Consider the following 17,286-nt stretch of genomic DNA (forward strand, 5'->3'; position numbering starts at 1 on the left):
TTACTTTCACACGTGTATTGTAGAATAGCTTTGGATTAAGATTGTTACACTCTGATACTAACAGACACAAAACTACGACTGCCTCTCAGGAATGTGGATGGTGGTTGTAAACCAATGTAGTGTGGTTTGTACTATGGTTGCCATGGTGATGTGAGAGGCGTCATCCTGATATGAAAGGCGCAAGACATGAAACGTGAGCTGGACACTGGATTCAAAGCAAATAAGGGGAACTAGGGTTTTCCCCCAACTTTGTGACCAATAAAACAAACATAATAAATAATAGTAATGATAATAAAAATTCTGCTTTTATCACGCAATTATTTTATTATTTACCACACGCAATTAAAGTGTTTACAGCTTGGGTGTGTGTGTCACTCTGAGCAGTTTGGGGAGGTGGAGGTCAATGGCGCCATGTAAAACTAAATTGAAATTCTAACAGTTTAACAAGAAATTGTGAAAACGTGTAATTTCAGCATATTTTTCTTCTCTCTCATAAAATGAACTGGACACAGGTGTGTAGATCCTTTATATAAAGAAAGTGTTTTAGAAGAGAAAATGAGCAAATTCATGAAGCTGAACTTTTGCATAAAATATCAGTATTCAGGTTTGAGCATATGATTTGTAAAATCGTTTTTACGTGTGGTCATTTCTCTCTAATTAAAATGGTAAATGCGCTTTTCTAGTCCCTAAGGACCCCAAAACGCTTTACACAACCCATTCACACACTGGTGATGGCAGCTTCATGTAGCAACAGCCACCCTGGGGCGCACTGACAGAGGCGAGGCTGCCGGACACTGACCACCACCAGTAGGCAACGGGTGAAGGGTCTTGCCCAAGGACGCAACGACTGAGACTGTCCAAGCCGGAGCTCGAACCGGCAGCCTTCCGATTACAAGGCGAACTCCCAACTCTTGAGCCTCTTGAGCCACAATTGCCCATGGTAGTAATAGTAGTAATAGGGAGAGAAGAAGGGGAAACTCTGGCACGTTTCAAATTCTTAAGCTTTGTTGAGATTTGCAACGTTGGTTGAGATTGTTTAATCAGGAAGTGGAAAAGAGGGAAATTCAAGCTTTTCCTCCCTTTTTGTTTCATTTTTCTGAAGTTACGCACTTCATTTGAACATCCACAATTTGAAATTTGTTCACTTATATGTTGGGTGACGAAAAATAGTTTTTTAACTATTTGTCAAATTACTTATCTAATGTTGTTGTTAAGTGCGTGTGTATGTAATCTAACAGTTGACATTATGATCAATAAAATTCCAAGTACACTTCTTTAAATTTTAGTGGATTAGCCCAGGTTTAAAGATTCAAATATTTAATATCACATTTGACCTCTGACTTTTACTTTAAAGTCAAAACTGTCATGGTCCTGGGTCGTTGACCCAGCGTTTTGTGATTATTTTCCTCTGTTCTGGTTGTTCTGTGTCCTCCCCCCTTGTGTCCGGTTCGGGTCCTAGATTTCCTGTTTTGTTTTGAAAGTCTGTGTCTGTTGCCATTGTGTTCAGCTTGTCTCCTCCGGTCCTCATGTGTATTAAGTTCAGCTGTTCTTCCCTCCTGTGTGTGATTACCTGATTACCTTGTGTGTGTGTGTGTATATTTAGTGGGTGTCGTTCTGTGTTCGTTGTCGGCTCGTCTGCGTTCCCTGCGTTCTCTGCATTCATCCGTGTATCTCTGTGTTCTATGGTGTTCCTGTTCCTGCGTCTCTCTGCCCCGCACCCCTTTTGTATGGTCTCAGGTTTGTCATTTAGTTCTCCCAGTTTAGGTTTCTTCAGTCGTTTTGTCATGCCTCACTGCCTGTTTCTGCCATTGCTACTTTGTAAATAAACATCACTCGTATCATCAGTCACTGCTGCATTTTGGGTCCTCCTTTTCCTCCACACCACACGGCTCACCCCGCCAGCCGTGACAAAAACACTGATTTGAAGGTCAACGTCACTATAATATTATAACGGACTACTTAATATAACAATAATTTTCAGACTGACAAGAAAACACTGGTAAGGAATAATTAACTAAGATGATTTATTTTATTGTAATGACTATTTTCACTTCAGATTTACATATTTACAAAAGTGTTTGTCCCCTTCCTGATTTTCTTTTTTTGTTTCTCATACTTCAATGTTGAAGATTATCAAACAAATTTTGAATTTGAATTTATTTATTTAAAAGGGACAGTGCAGTTTAACATAGTCCAAGTACAAAACATGAAGCTGATGTAACGCACATAAGTTTATAGCTATTGCTAATTTTCAACAATTGTCCCTTGTTGGGCTTACAATCAAAATAGATACATTTTACAATAAAATATACATTTTCATTTAATCACACAAAGATAACACAAGTAAACACACGTCACCGTTTCTAAATGAAGATGTTTTTATTAAGTAGAACCCTCATATTTAGTCTTTTTGTATACCTACTTTATGTCTCATCTATCCAAAGAGCTGCTAAATATTAAAGCACAGCAAACACCCAAAGACCACATAAAAACCCTGTAAAATATAACATGTATGCATCTGAAAGATACTATAACAAAAATAGACAAACATGATAACATGAATGGGGGAAAAAGTACAAAACTACGACCACAACAGTAACTATGCAAAAAGAACTTCACACATCACCTACTCTGCTTAGTAGAGTCAGCTTCCTCTGCTTCTGCAAAATAACAGTTAAGGTAAAGTGTCAGATACAAGTACGTCCAGCATGCATTGCAACTGGACTCACTTGAAAGCTGTGATCCAAATTTTAATTAGGTACGGTTTAGGACTCTTATGGTGCAGTTTATCGCTGCAATTGTTATGGGAATCAAAAAGTCTATCTAAGCAGTAAACTGACATTAATAGTGCAATGTTTTGTGTTTTTAATCCTCCCTAAGTTATATTTTGGTTCTTCAAGTCAGCAGAGGAAAGAAATAGAAGTATAGATCTTAATACAATGCTTCCACAAAAACCTGCGCAGTGACTCCAGAAGAACAGTGTCGAAAATGATGAATGTAAGTCTGTCACTTCAGATGATTACAAAATTAATGAGTCTAAAATTATTTCTACCAAACTACAACTGCAGCTGAACAAATGAGCTGTTGGTGGAACTTTACACTCTGAAATATTGAAAGGTTCAAAGGATGAGACAGCTCAGCACAGCATGTTATTAACTTCACACATGAAGTGGTTCAGTCCAGTCAGTCTTCAGTTTTGCAGCCACCGTCCACATCCTGCTTCTTCAACTGGTCGTCACGGTAACTCTGGACTTTCCTCCAACGAATCCTGAAGTCTGTCAGTCCTTCTGACAGCATGAGGCCTGACAGCTGGACAAAATGTGCAGATGATGAAAAACATGAAGCATAGTTTGAACTTGTGTCAAGTTTGTGTTGGTGACTGAACTGCTGACCTGCTGTGAAACCTGCTGCTGGATCTCTGTGCTGTGCATGTCTGCCTCTGACTGAAGCTTCATTTTCACCACTGTTTGCTTTGTCACTGCTAAAAATGAACCACATATAACAACACAAACATTAGTGTTTTACATGATGACAGGATCTTACAGTGTTTGCATTCTGGACCTCACCTGTGAAACAGAAAAGATAGTTACTGCTTGTACAAAAGCAGAACAGAACAGAAAAAACGAACTTTGCCGCTACACATGCCATCAGACCATTTCCCTGAGATTAAATGAAATGATACACAGTACTCAACAAAATTCGGATTATTATTAGGCTCAGCAGGATTCCAGTTAGTGAATGTGGAGGTTGTGTTGTCAGACCAGGGGGCCCAGGGATCCCTGTAGAGGCCAATCCACACATACTGAACCCCTGATCCCTTCAAAGCGAGCGTGATGTTGGATTTCTCCTCTTTGCTTCTTATACTGGTCAGGTCTGTGTGGTATGTCCTGCAGTACGACTGAGCCGCTGACCAGGATCGGCTCTCCATCACTAAGATGTAACTTGTGTTTTTGGCTGTAAAAGATTCAAGAAAGGACGAATTTTGAAACACGTTATGAAGCTCATAAAATTGTAGGACAACTATGCCAACAACTATGCTGTGTCGAATCTAGCATAGAATACATTTAGATCCTCACACAGAGAGGCCGTGGTCTGCGGTGTGCTGGTTTTCCCTCTAAAGTCTGCGATCGTGTTTAGTCCCTGCCACATACTCCGAGGGTTGTCAAACTGTTGCTTCACCCTGTCCCTGTACTCACGTTTGGCTGCTTTGATCGTCTTCCGGAGTTGGTAATGTGCGTGTTTGTAGTCCGATGTGTTTGCCAAATGGATCATGCCACATTGCCGTATTGGTCCATTTGATCGACCTTTGTTTTTATTATTTATTATATTTTATTTTCAGATGTTACAGACGGGACAGACATGAGTGAGGGATAGGAAAGGGAGAAAGAAAGAGGAAGGAAAAGAAAAACAAAAGGGGAGAGGGACAGTGAGAAAGGGGGGGGAGAAAAAAAATTTCCTGGATCACCTGTTGAGAGAAGAATAGAAAACAAGCAAAAAAAAACCCAAAGCTACATACTAGTTAACAACATAGTTAGCTTTCTCTCAATCGGTGAAAACACACTCTCACACAACATTCGCGGTCTTTAAACTAAGACAGAAAAAGGATTATTGCCTTTATATCTGCGTTGTAGTTAGCAAACTTGAACTACTAACTTGTCTTTTTAACAGAAAAGCAGAGACAGAAGCAGCAGACAGTTGCGTTCAGTCTGCAGGCTCTTCCTCGTCTGAGGCAGAGAAGCGTTGCAATGGCCTATCGCACTCACCACTATTTTGCCCCTTGTGTCAATGCCACGCAATTATATTCTCCATAACTCTAAATGAAAGTGCAATACCACCATAAAATCAGGTCTTTTACATCAAAAAACAATTTACAAAAAAATTACAATTGTGACCATACAATTGCGGGCGTCGCATATGTACCCACGTATATTATCACAGCAGAGCTGCTGTACATCTTTACCAGCAGTTGATAGTAGTTCCAAAATGAGCTATTCAACCGGGCTTCGTATGATCTCCCTTTAGGTGAAGGAATTGTATGGAAAATTAGAGCCATTCATGGCGCTTCATCCCACCATCAGTATGGGAAACTGCAGCATTAGGAGACAATATATTAACTAAATGTCTTGTTTATTGCATTCCGATCTTTGATCAAAGCCGAAACCAGTTAATTGTTACTTTACCTTATCTGTTTCATCTTGTTCTCTCTATAAACTTCACAAGATGCTCAGTTGAACTTTCCCTCCTCCAAGGTAAACTTTTATTAAACTCTTAATAAACAGTCATGAGTCTCTGCTTCTCACCTTCCGGTGTTACACTCTGCAGACTCCGGGTGGAACACACAGGTAAATGCAATTCCCATTGCTACATTATCTTCTCTGATATGCTGAATGGGAAAATGTTTCAACTTAATGCTAAATAAATGTTAACACTTGTTTTAACACAGAGAGCAGCAGACTAGGGCTGGCTGTTGTCACTGATTTCTACAACTGATTCAATTCTGATTCACAAGGTCAAATTCCATCCCAGATTTAATTCAATTCAATGGATTAAAATCAGTCAGAAATATTATGATTATGACCATTTATCATTACCTATATGGTAATTAACTGGTTCTTATCCATTGAGCACACAATCCTGCACAATCTATCTCACCCATGCGCATGATTGCTTTCTATCTATGTATTTGCACACACATTCATATTTCAATGGATACGTCAGAGAGCAACTTGGGGTTAGTATCTTGTATCTTGCCCAAGTATATTTGGCATGCAGACTGGAGCAAACCAGTCAGTAGGTGGAGGGTTGGTGGTTTGATCCACCAACCCTCCGGTTCATGGATGGATGAGCTACATCCATCCATGAAAAATGTTTTGTGACCGCTGCATATCCTGTTTGTTCCCCTGGGTTGTGTGATGCTGAATCATCCACAAAGACCCTCAGAGTTAGTCGGTAGTGCATGGGTCAGCTCTGGGTAGACAGATTCCAGAAATTTCTCCTATAAAATCATATGGTTAATCATCTGCTACTGTGGGAGAAGTGATAATCTTTTAACTGTGACATTTGGCTTTTTACAATAATAAAATAATGTGATGTTGAGATTGTGTAATGATTGGAGACTAAATACACCTTACTGTTTCTGTTATTAATGTTTTACAAAGAATGAAAGTATTTACAAATGGCACAAATCAGCTCTGAAAAATACGACACAGTTTCCCGAGTGTTCACTGAAGCCGTTTAGTGTTTAGCTCTCTGCATAAGCCAGACAGAGTCAGATGAGGTCAAAAGGTCTGTGTACTAATTTAATTTATTTAATGTCTTACTCTTGCTCTGTTTGATTCTGATGTGTTGCTGAGTCACTGATGGAAATGCAGATAACACAGAATAAACATCACACTTTTCAGCCAATTATTTTCAATCCACTTTAAACTGTGACAAACTGAAGCATTCATGTCTTTGGATTTTACAATAGTGTTGCGTTAGACTGCTATATTTTTATGTTCTTTGTACTGTAGATTTTTCAGTGAAATAGTTGCCAATAATAAGGATCCTTTTCTGTAGAAGAGCATGATGATAACCTGCTGTGTGTGAACGTTTATCATGTTAGGGTCAGTGAATCGAGGTAATGGAAAGATATCCTGGATATGCTGAACTTACCCCGTGGTATACAGGACCCATGCTGATTATTGAAAAGAAAACCACAAACATCAGATGTTAATAAGATTTCATTTTTATTCTACTAATAATCACAAATATTACACAAAGACTTCAAAACTTATAACAGCCAGCTGGTGTTTAGAATACAGCTGAATAAATGATTTTAAAAGAGATAATTGAATCTTTTCCGAAGCAGGTTTGACACCAGACTTTCGAATCTATGAACAGACAACATGCTGTGACCAAAATGTTCTCTTTCCTCCTTAAACAAGTTTTCCATGTTGGTTTATTTCAAAATTCATGTTTGAAACGAGTATAACACGAATGAACATCAGGGAGTAAAGAACTGATAGAAATAACCTATAATTGAGTCTGGTGTTCGACATACAGCGCAGGTTGTGCAATCTATATAACTTGAAGAAATGTGAAAGACCCAAAAACAAAAGTACACAAAAATGATAGCGTAGCTGGGAGAAAAATTACAAAACTAAGATTCCAACAGTAACTATGGCAACATCAGTGCAAGCTTTGCTCTCTTATTTATAAGTTGGCTTCTTGTGTCTTTGTTTGCTCCTCCAACATTAATCAAGTTTAAGTGTCCGATATGAGGACATCCAGCATGCACTGCAACTACAGTCCCTTGAAAGGGATCATCCATATTAAAATCAAGTAAGGCTTGGCACTTCTGTGGTGCCATTTACGGCTGCCATTGAAATGGTTGTCAAACATTTAAAGCAGAACCAGGACATAAACAGTGCAATGTTTTGTTGTCCACACTTTAAGCCAACCGAGGCCACTCTCAATGAAACAGATCTATGGTTCCTATTATACATCCTGCACAAATCGCCTGTGCGGTTTCTTACATAGGACAGTGTCTAAAATGATGAATCCAAGCTTTTCATGAAAATGTCAAGATTAACCACAAAACTATTGGCCAGATCTAATAATTTCTGCCAAACTACAACCTAAACTAACTAAATTGGTTTTAGTAGAACTTTACACTCTGAAACAGATTTATATACAAAACAGCTCAGCACAGCATGTTATTAACTTCACACATGAAGTCTGACTGGTTCAGTCCAGTCAGACTTCAGTTTTGCAGTCACCGTCCACATCCTGCTTCTTCAACTGGTCGTCACGGTAACTCTGGACTTTCCTCCAACGAATCCTGAAGTCTGTCAGTCCTTCTGACAGCATGAGGCCTGACAGCTGGACAAAATGTGCAGATGATGAAAAACATGAAGCATAGTTTGAACTTTCTACCAGCATGTTTTGTGTCCAATGAGAGGGGATCGTATTTTGGATCACTGCTACACGCCATACAAGCAGGGCTACAAAGCTGTCTCACACCCGGCTTTTGGGAAGTCTGACCACAACGCCATCTTCCTCATTCCCCAGTATAAACAAAACATGCGGAGGGAAGACGTGACCACGAGGGAGGTAAAACGGTGGACTGCCCAATCAGAAGCTACGCTACAGGACGCACTCAACGACGTCGACTGGGACATGTTCAGAGCATGCGCAGTCGACATCAACGAGTTTACGGAAGTAGCAGTATGCTTCGTCAATATGCTAGCCAGGAGATTATCCCCACTGCGAGAGTCACCACATTCCCAAACCAGAAACCGTGGGTGGACAGATCGATCCACACTGCAGTAAACGCCAGGACCGCCTCCTACAACGCGGGTAAACGCCACTGGCGATATGAGCGCCTACAAAGCGGCCTCATACGGCGTGCGGTGAGAGATGCCAAACGGCGGTACCGGGAATGTGTAGAGTCCCACTTCCACCAGGGCGACACACGGAGTATGTGGCACGGACTACGCACCATTACGCACTACAAAGCCAGGGACACTGCGCCGATCAACGCCGACTCTGCATTCACCAACGAGCTGAATCCGTTCTATGCCCGTTTCGAGGTTAGCCAGGCAGCTAATGCTATCTATCGCCTGACTACCGAGGACAGTGACATCATCAGCGAAAGACCGGTGACCAGCATCGCGGAGCATGACGTCCGAGCGGCATTGAGGAGAGTGAACACAAGGAAAGTGGCGGGGCCAGATGGCATCACCGGCCGTCTGCTGCGCTGCTGTGCTAGCAGGTGTGTTCACTTACATCTTCAACGAGTCCCTGGCGAAGTCTGTGGTCCCCACATGCTTCAAAAGATCCACCATCATCCCTGCGCCCAAGAACAGCAAACCCTCATCCCTGAACGATTACCGGCCAGTTGCACTGATCTCGGTAGTAATGAAGGTGTTTGAGAGGCTGCTGAAGAACATCATCTCATCCTCCATCCCAGACACCACAGATCCGCTGCAGTTCGCCTACCGATCCAACACATCCACAGAGGATGCCATCGCCCACGTCCTGCACACCACTCTCAGCCACGTGGACAAGAAACAGGGTAACTATGTGCGAATGCTGTTTGTTGATTACAGTTCAGCGTTTAACACAATAGTGCCCTGCAGACTGTTCACAAAGCTGAGGGAGCCGTCTGTGTGCATGGGTGTTGAACTTCCTCACTGGCAGAACTCAGGTGGTGAGGGTAGGTAGATGCGTCTCTAACAGCATCACCATCAACACAGGAGCACCTCAGGGATGTGTCCTCTCGCCACTGCTCTACTCCCTCTACACTTCAGACTGTGTGGCCACCCATGGCTCCAACACCATTGTGAAGTTTGCTGACGACACAGTGGTGTTGGGTGCCATCTCCAACAACGATGAGGCGGCCTGCATGGATGAAGTGAAGAATCTGGCATCGTGGTGCCAGGACAACCACCTCCAGCTGAACGTCAGCAAGACCAAGGAGCTGGTGGTGGACTTCAGAAGGGGTCAGCACAGAGACTACAAGCCCATTATCATCCATGGAGCTCCAGTGGAGAGGGTGCAGTCCTTCAAGTATCTTGGTGTCCACATCTCCTCAGACCTGACATGGGCTGCCCACATTCAGGTCCAGACCAAAAAGGCTAGGCAGCGCCTGTATCACCTACGACAACTGAGGAAGTTCAGGGTCTCTCCAAAGATCCTCAGGATTTTCTATACAGGCGCTGTGGAGAGCATCCTCACACAGAACATGACATCGTGGTTTGGGAACAGCTGTGTGAAGGACCATAAAGCTCTCCAGAGAGTGATCCGTACAGCAGAACGCTGCTGCAGGATTGCTCTCCCCCCGCTTCAGGACACCTACACCAGGAGATGCCAGACTAGAGCAGCGCAGATACTGAAGGACTCGTCCCATCCTGGCAACAAACTGTTCCAACTTCTGCAATCTGGTAGAAGGTTCCGCATCATCCGGGCAAGGACAGAGAGACTCAAGAGGAGCTTCTATCGCCAAGCCATCCGGGCCCTAAACACACACACCCGCCCTCTCACATCATCTATAACTGACTGAGACAGGACTCTCTTCCAGACACTCTAAACCAAGGCACAATGTACATTTCAAATTCCTTTAATTGTAAATATGTCAATATTGTCTATCCTGTAAGATCGTCAGATGTCTATTCATATTATTGTACAGAATTCACCTGGTTGCTGCTACTACTGCACATTCACCCAGTGTATATACTATACATATATATATATATATATATATATATATATATATATATATATATATATTAGGGGTGCAACGATACACAAAATTCACGGTTCGGTTTGATACTTTGGTGTCACGGTTCGATATTTTTTCGATACAAAAAATTTGTCATTTATTAAGATTATAAATATATATTTTAACTCAAAAGTACAGTTTTTAAATTTAACCCTAACCCTTGTGCGTGTTTTTTATTTTGACAGCGAATGCGCACCTGCGGACCACTTATGTGCACCCCTGGTTATTTAGCTCGTCATATTGCAGCCACAGAAATTCCTTTGTCCATGAAACCATAAAGCTGCACTTTCTTTTTGCCTTATAGTCTGATTTGTCATAACTTCTCCGTTTTGTGGTAAGCTTTTCTTTGGCTGTCACTTCTTCACCCTGACCTGTCTTATTTGGCTCAGCAGAACTAAAATATATGTCCTGCTGCTTTTACACACACACTCACATAAGCTCAGCGATTATCTGTGCGATCAACCTCTCACATGTTTAAGCTTGCTGCGGGAGATTTCACTTGTCATGTTTGCATAGTAAGCTAACGATTAATAAGACGATGTCAGAGGAATTGGTGCACAAATTATCATCACTCACAGATCAGTGCTGTCGCTCTCTATACACAGTTCACACGATTGCAAAGTGAAAACAAATTCAAACGCGACTTCAATATGTCACATATTGACAGTGGCTCACCGATGCCAATGACATAATTACCCAGCTACATTTCTGAAAGAATGCAAAAGCATTGACATATATTTTTCCTTCCTACAATAGCCCGACGGGCAGGGAAGAGATAGATTTTGGTAGCCTGACTGAAAAAAATCGCTAGCCCCGGGACGTCGGGCTAGCGATATTGCGAGCCCTGTATCTGATTGAGGAATCACTCATCTTTGGAAAAGAGAGTTTATTACAGAGAAATGTCTCTTTCCAAAATAAAAGCTATACTATCCGCTTCTTCTGGGCTATATTCTCAGCAGCATATTAAACATATAAGGAGAATCATGTGCTAACAGCTGTCTAAATGACTCGGCTAAAGTTAGTAGCATGCTTGCTTGTTTTTGTCTGCTTCCACTTGTCTTTGCACTAGGATGATGTCGGCGTAAATGTGGAGTCATATTCGTTGTGTTCCCACTAGTGCTTTCAGGTTAATCTCGTTGAAATGACCTCAACGCCACAACACGGCAAATCTCTGTTAACGAGCTACCGCCGATCGCCCCATGCATGGGGCTAGACAGCCAACACGTTAACGAGCTAACTGCGCTAACACACTAGCTCCCACCCATGTAATTGAGCATTGCATGGCACATCCAACATACTGTTTTACTTTAGTCCATGACTCGCTTACCTTCAGGGTCATACGTCACATGAAAACCAAAATAAATAATTCCAAACGGCAGATCTGAATGAGGGTGGGGGAGGTCCATGTTGCAAGGCGAGCTTAACTTCTGTCTCGCTAGCTTGCCCTGCGCTCTTCCTTCTGACGATGCTGTCTGTGTTGAGCGCTCAGTGGATCTGCGCTGGACAGTGCAGCCTAGGCGGAGTAGTCGAACGCAGATTCACTGAGCGCTCAACACAGACAGCATCGTCAGAAGGAAAGTTGATAAAATAAATTACAAATTTTGTATTGTTCGATACATATGCGTACCGAACCGAAAGCACTGTATCGAACGGTTCAATATCGATACGAATATCGTTGCACCCCTAATATACCCCTACACCCCTAATATATATATATATATATATATATAATGTTCTTCCTCTACCCCCCCCCCCCCCCCCCCCCATTTTTGCACATGTCGAGGAGCGTGTCAGGCTACATTTCACTGTGTGTTATACTTGTATGACTATGCATATGACAAATAAAGAAACTTGAACTTGTGTCAAGTTTGTGTTGGTGACTGAACTGCTGACCTGCTGTGAAACCTGCTGCTGGATCTCTGTGCTGTGCATGTCTGCCTCTGACTGAAGCTTCATTTTCACCACTGTTTGCTTTGTCACTGCTAAAAATGAACCACATATAACAACACAAACATTAGTGTTTTACATGATGACAGGATCTTACAGTGTTTGCATTCTGGACCTCACCTCTGAAACAGAAAAAATAGCTTTTGTAGTTACAGGAGCCATCAGCCCATTTCCCTGACATTAAATTAAATGCTCCACAGTACTGATTCGAATTGAGGTTATCAGGCTGACCAGACATCCAGTTAGTAAATGTGGAGGTTGTGTTGTCAGACCAGGAGGCCCAGGGATCCCTGTAGAGGCCAATCCACACATACTGAACCCCTGATCCGTTCAAAGTGAGGATGATGTTGGATTTCTCCTCTTTGCTTCTTATACTGGTCAGGTCTGTGTGGTATGCCCTGCAGTACGACTGAGCCGCTGACCAGGTTTGGTTCTCCATCACTAAGATGTAACTTGTGTTTTTGGCTGTGAATGAATAAAAAGGATGAATTTTCAAACACACATTATGAATCTCATAAAATTGTAGGGATATCAAGAGCAAGAAATCTTTTTTCCTACCATTGTAACACAGGAAAGGGTAAGAAGCTCCACAGGGTCTATCATTAATCTGTGTTTGTCCCTGAAGAGCCACACAGTATTCCTTTGCATTTACAGAGTCTGGTTGTCCGTTAGCCCAGATCAAAAATTCATGTGTACTGCCAACATAAAAATGTTTTGCCTCCATGGACCACTTCCAGCTGTAACGATCATCATAGAGTCCTATCCAAGCCCAATCATTAATTTTGTTTGCCATTGCGACAAAGAGTTGGTTGATGTTGCTGTTGTAGATGGTGGCCAAGTCAGTGAAATTTGCTCTGCAATAATTTTGAGCTACAGTCCAGGTCACTGTCTGGTTCACAAAGTGGTATTCTCTGGAGTGGGGAGGAAGAGTGGAAAGTCCTCCTGAGAGAAATAATTTTTTTTGGTGAAACTGGGTTTCTAAACAAATCACAGAAAAAGGCAAATTCACAAACATAAAAATTTGAAATATAAACCAATTACCTTGCTTCTGTACAATAAAAAGATATCTGTACTTTTACTCCTAACATTTCCAACATAGGGCTCATTACTTTTGGTTTAACACATTTGAGGAAGTTTGTATTTTTACATTACTCTGAGCCTTCAAATATCAAACTTACTATGGTGTATCCATCAGTAGCGCTTATCACACTCATCACATTCAAAGACATAAAGGAGGCAAGAACTTATAATTCATGGTTACATTTTGAACATATTTTTAAAGAAAGAAAAAAAATACAACCATATTATTAATTCTATTTCCTAATATTTCACTTAACATTGTTCAAGCTGAGTACATAAATTATTATTAAAGTTTAGAGTGATATTGTTTGTAGCCTCAGTGGAGGTGCTGAACATAATCATATAAAACTGAATCAAATGGAAATGTCTCTTTTAAAGAATTGTTTCATTTGTTTTAATCTTTTAACTTCATACACATTGGTTCTAGCAAAAATGTAATTATATGCAACAGTCTTTGACTTGAAGAAATTTGTTGAACATTTAAACCTATTTTCTGCACATTCCAGCATATAAAATAAAGATTTTTGTGTTTACACTCACTCTTTCAAATAGATGCAAGTAAAACACAGCAGAAAATAAAATAAAATCAAAGACTCAGTGGCACTAAATCCTGTCTCTCTTAAACCTATTTTCACCCGTTTAACTGAAGTGGGGCAGTTGGAGGTTTGACCGGTGCCACAGCTGTCATGTCAGCGTCTGGGATTCCGGGGTTTCTCTGTGAATTTCCCATTCCCGTGGCAGAGTACTCGGTGCTTGCTTGGAAGTTTAGGGGTTTTTTTCGCTGTAAAAAGAAGTTTTCTTCCCACGCAGTGAACAGCAGTCGCTAATGTTTTTGTCACTTTTTACGGAATCAACCTCAAAGTAAGGTCAGTACTTCCACGCTTTAAATGCTGCACGCTCATACTCTCTCCTGCACTCGATATTATCCATTGTTGAGCTGCATGTCTGTTACCATTAACGTTGCATGTGCTTACGTTATTGCCATGAGACACTCTCAAAAACAAAATCACGGTTTGGTAACTCGGTAACGCAGCATGCGTACAGGAGTTGTGCCTTTCTCTTCAGCTTTAATCACCCTCGAGCTCTCGGCTAGCTATAGAGCAGGTGGATAACAGACATCTCTGAAAACGTCGGAGCACTTTTACAAATATGTGATACTCTCGCCTGAAAATATGTTAAAAGTTTATTTTGTGATCCAGAAAGATTAATAAGAGTAATATTAAAAACTTAGTAGCGGCCGCCATTGTTGAAAACTGGAATTGCCTGAGCCGCGCTATGAATTCTAGGATATGGTGGGCCACAACGGACACTCCCAACCCCTCCCGCCTGGCTCATCTTATTCATCTTCTTCTTCTTGGTTTACAACCAATATTAAGGTGCATTAGTGGCCCCTGGCTCACAGCACAGTGGACGCTCGTGCTGCATACAACTCACTCACCCCTCGCTCCCGGTTCTCAGCTGCTGAGCGCGTTACCGTGGAGAGTCGCTCCTTCACCTGAGATAAAATCTAATAGTCTGACTGATGCAATATTACATTCAGTCTACACTTTGGTTTTTTTTGCAAAGATTATAAGTAGACAAAAGGAAAAAAATATATGAACTCAGTTCCAAAACTATTAAAACAAACAATTTCATTGATATTCTACAGAAAAAAAATAAATGTTCCCTTTACAAATCTTAATTTTCTTGCTCTTTTTTGCTCTATATAATAGTTTTCTTTTTCAATCAATCGTCTTAGCAGTAGCATTTACATGAAAAGAGAAACAAATGAAGCTTGAGTGAAAATGTACAGTTTTTGCACTCTCTGGGCAATTGATTCAGTGACTCAGATGATTCAAAAAAACAGATTTATTTTGCTGAGTGACTCATTCAAACTGGATTTAGTAAAAGGAATCAAATCTACCATCACTACAGCACACACTGAACGGTACAGAAAGCTCTTATGAGCCAAGCTGCTTTATTGGGGAACATGATTAAGCTTAATGAGCCAATTGAAAGCAAAATTAATTCCTCTTCTCACATCCAAATTTGGTATTAAAATTTCCTTCTTATCTACAATTTGATCTGACAAAGACTTGATGCCAGGTGCCAATCCTGACACAACTCTCCTATCCGGGCTAACCGACACTAGGACTGTATTGTGATTGATGACAGTAAAAATGAAAATGAGGAGAAAAAGAAGTAGAAGGAGGAAAAAGAATTATAACTGTGCTATAGCATTCAAAACATGAACAACTATTTAGTTTGATATATGATCATAGAAACTATAACACGTTTTTCGCTTCATCAAAATATAAATATTGTACAAAAAACCCTTGCATTTAAAATAAATGTAGTTATTGTGATATGAAATAAATGCCTGTTCATGTAAACGGATGACCCAAATGTCTCTTCCAGTATATTTATAGGCTACGGTTTCAATTTCAAGATATTACAATTACTGACCTGAGAGCAGCAGGATGATCAATAAACAGGCTTTTTTCATTCTTGGCTTCTCTGTAATGAATAGAGTCATCATGATTATTACTGTATCATAATTATAATCCATAGTATAATACGTTATTTAGTTTATAGTTTAGTGCACATCTCTAAAATAATTATTTGCAATATTTATTCAACTCTATCATGTCTTTAAAAAAATCAGAAACCAAAAACATGATCGTGTTCATATTTTAAAATGTTTAAGTCTCATTAATTGAAAGATAAATGAGGAGTAACTTACCCGACAGCCTCTCTTGTCAAGTGGTGAGTGAAACTGACTTTTAAAGAAGTCTGTGTTTGATCCCTTCATATATTTCACTATCAAATGAGGACACCCGAAGGAAGTGAATTTCAATAGAAAGCATGGTAACATACAGTGAAGATGAGTTAGTGTGTGAGGGGAAGTAAAAATAATTTAGTGAAAGAGAACTGCGTACTTTATTTGTCTATGTTTTAAGCTTGTGTGGAATACTGTATATGTCAGCTTTGATATCCTGTGTAAGTGAGCCAGTATTTAACTTTCTATGATATATTGACCTACAGTCAAAGGATACTGAAGGACCCGTCCCATCCTGGCAACGAACTGTTCTGGCAAGGACAGAGAGACTCAAGAGGAGCTTCTATCCCCATCCGGGCCCTAAACCAACCCCCCTTTATTTAGATAAAACTTGATGATTTAAGACTTTTCCTGACAAATAAACCAACATGTAATTTTGGAAGTGTGGTCAGGGCCAAAACCAAATATCATGGTATTTTTGGTTATGTGACCATACAAAAAAAAATGGCCTGCATTTGTATAGCGCTTTACCTATGGAAACATACATTTTGTAAATGAAATGCCTCAGACAAGGTTACCAAAATCATCCACACCTCTAAACCTGACCAAGAGCCAAAACCCTTACTTTCCACTTTCTCCATGTAAAGTTTAGCTACGATGGCTGACACTAGGGAGCCTATGGCACATCAATGTTTTTGTCTGTAGGATCTCTCCACTGAAGCAAAGCTTCTTGGATGGGAGCCGAAAACTTCTTCAACAAGCTCAAAGAAGTACAGAAACCTTTCTTTCCAAGCTCCTTAGAGATATCTAAGAGATATAGCGAATAAAGAAATATAACAGATGATTTTCAAAATTACAATTTCTATATATGACATGTTGACAAGTATTTTTAATTATTTCATGTTTCTGAGATATTGACCAACAAATGTATGCATTTCATTGACTTAAAGATTAAAAATAAACCAACATCTACTTCTGGATGTGGTGCGACTGCCACAACTGAATGTGGTGGTATATTTGTTCAAGTGACCTGTTTCTATAAAACATAAATCCTGTAAATAATGTGCTTAAAGGCTTAAATAACAATAAGCCAGGTTACACAAAGGTGATTTTACTTCACCAACATGCAAATCAAATGAAAATCTAAGCTCAGACCAGTTTCTGAGGAAGAGACAACAGAGGTGAAAATATTCATAAGCAAATAAGCTCAAATGTGGTTCTTGGAACACACAACATG

The 17,286-nt window shown here is 40.5% G+C and overlaps 2 protein-coding genes across 2 annotated transcripts; both read right to left on the reverse strand.

Annotated features, from left to right (window-relative positions):
* Positions 1–2,006: 2,006 nt before the first annotated feature.
* LOC146712762 (C-type lectin mannose-binding isoform-like) lies at positions 2,007–3,970 on the reverse strand. The gene is made up of 3 exons (XM_085444486.1): positions 3,614–3,970; positions 3,393–3,488; positions 2,007–3,309 (listed from the first exon to the last, which is right to left on the reverse strand). Exons 1-3 carry the CDS (start codon positions 3,926–3,928, stop codon positions 3,184–3,186), a joined length of 537 nt encoding a protein of 178 aa, XP_085300612.1. The 5' UTR covers positions 3,929–3,970; the 3' UTR covers positions 2,007–3,183.
* A 2,747-nt stretch (positions 3,971–6,717) lies between these two features.
* On the reverse strand, positions 6,718–16,028 carry LOC146712763 (putative C-type lectin domain family 20 member A). Its single transcript, XM_085444242.1, has 6 exons — positions 16,014–16,028; positions 15,737–15,787; positions 12,770–13,153; positions 12,332–12,676; positions 12,158–12,246; positions 6,718–7,863 (listed from the first exon to the last, which is right to left on the reverse strand). The coding sequence occupies exons 2-6, from the start codon at positions 15,774–15,776 to the stop codon at positions 7,738–7,740; spliced, it is 984 nt and encodes a 327-aa protein (XP_085300368.1). The 5' UTR covers positions 15,777–15,787; positions 16,014–16,028; the 3' UTR covers positions 6,718–7,737.
* Positions 16,029–17,286: the final 1,258 nt, after the last annotated feature.

Source organism: Copadichromis virginalis, linkage group LG3 (genome assembly GCF_057382275.1).
Source record: "Copadichromis virginalis isolate Kocher_CV1m ecotype Utaka linkage group LG3, C_Virginalis_male_GT1.1, whole genome shotgun sequence".
In the NCBI taxonomy this organism is placed as follows: domain Eukaryota; kingdom Metazoa; phylum Chordata; class Actinopteri; order Cichliformes; family Cichlidae; genus Copadichromis; species Copadichromis virginalis.

Excerpts from the sequence above, each read along its gene's own strand:
- LOC146712762 (XM_085444486.1), bottom strand. The coding sequence starts at position 3,928 with ATGGAGAGCCGATCCTGGTCAGCGGCTCAGTCGTACTGCAGGACATAC. Across the intron at positions 3,489-3,613 it reads GCAAAGTTCGTTTTTTCTGT|TTTTTAGCAGTGACAAAGCA; the intron begins TCTGTTCTGCTT and ends ATATGTGGTTCA. Across the intron at positions 3,310-3,392 it reads AGCAGCAGGTTTCACAGCAG|CTGTCAGGCCTCATGCTGTC; the intron begins GTCAGCAGTTCA and ends CATTTTGTCCAG.
- LOC146712763 (XM_085444242.1), bottom strand. The coding sequence starts at position 15,776 with ATGAAAAAAGCCTGTTTATTGATCATCCTGCTGCTCTCAG. Across the intron at positions 13,154-15,736 it reads GATCATCCTGCTGCTCTCAG|GAGGACTTTCCACTCTTCCT; the intron begins GTCAGTAATTGT and ends TATTTCTCTCAG. Across the intron at positions 7,864-12,157 it reads AGCAGCAGGTTTCACAGCAG|CTGTCAGGCCTCATGCTGTC; the intron begins GTCAGCAGTTCA and ends CATTTTGTCCAG.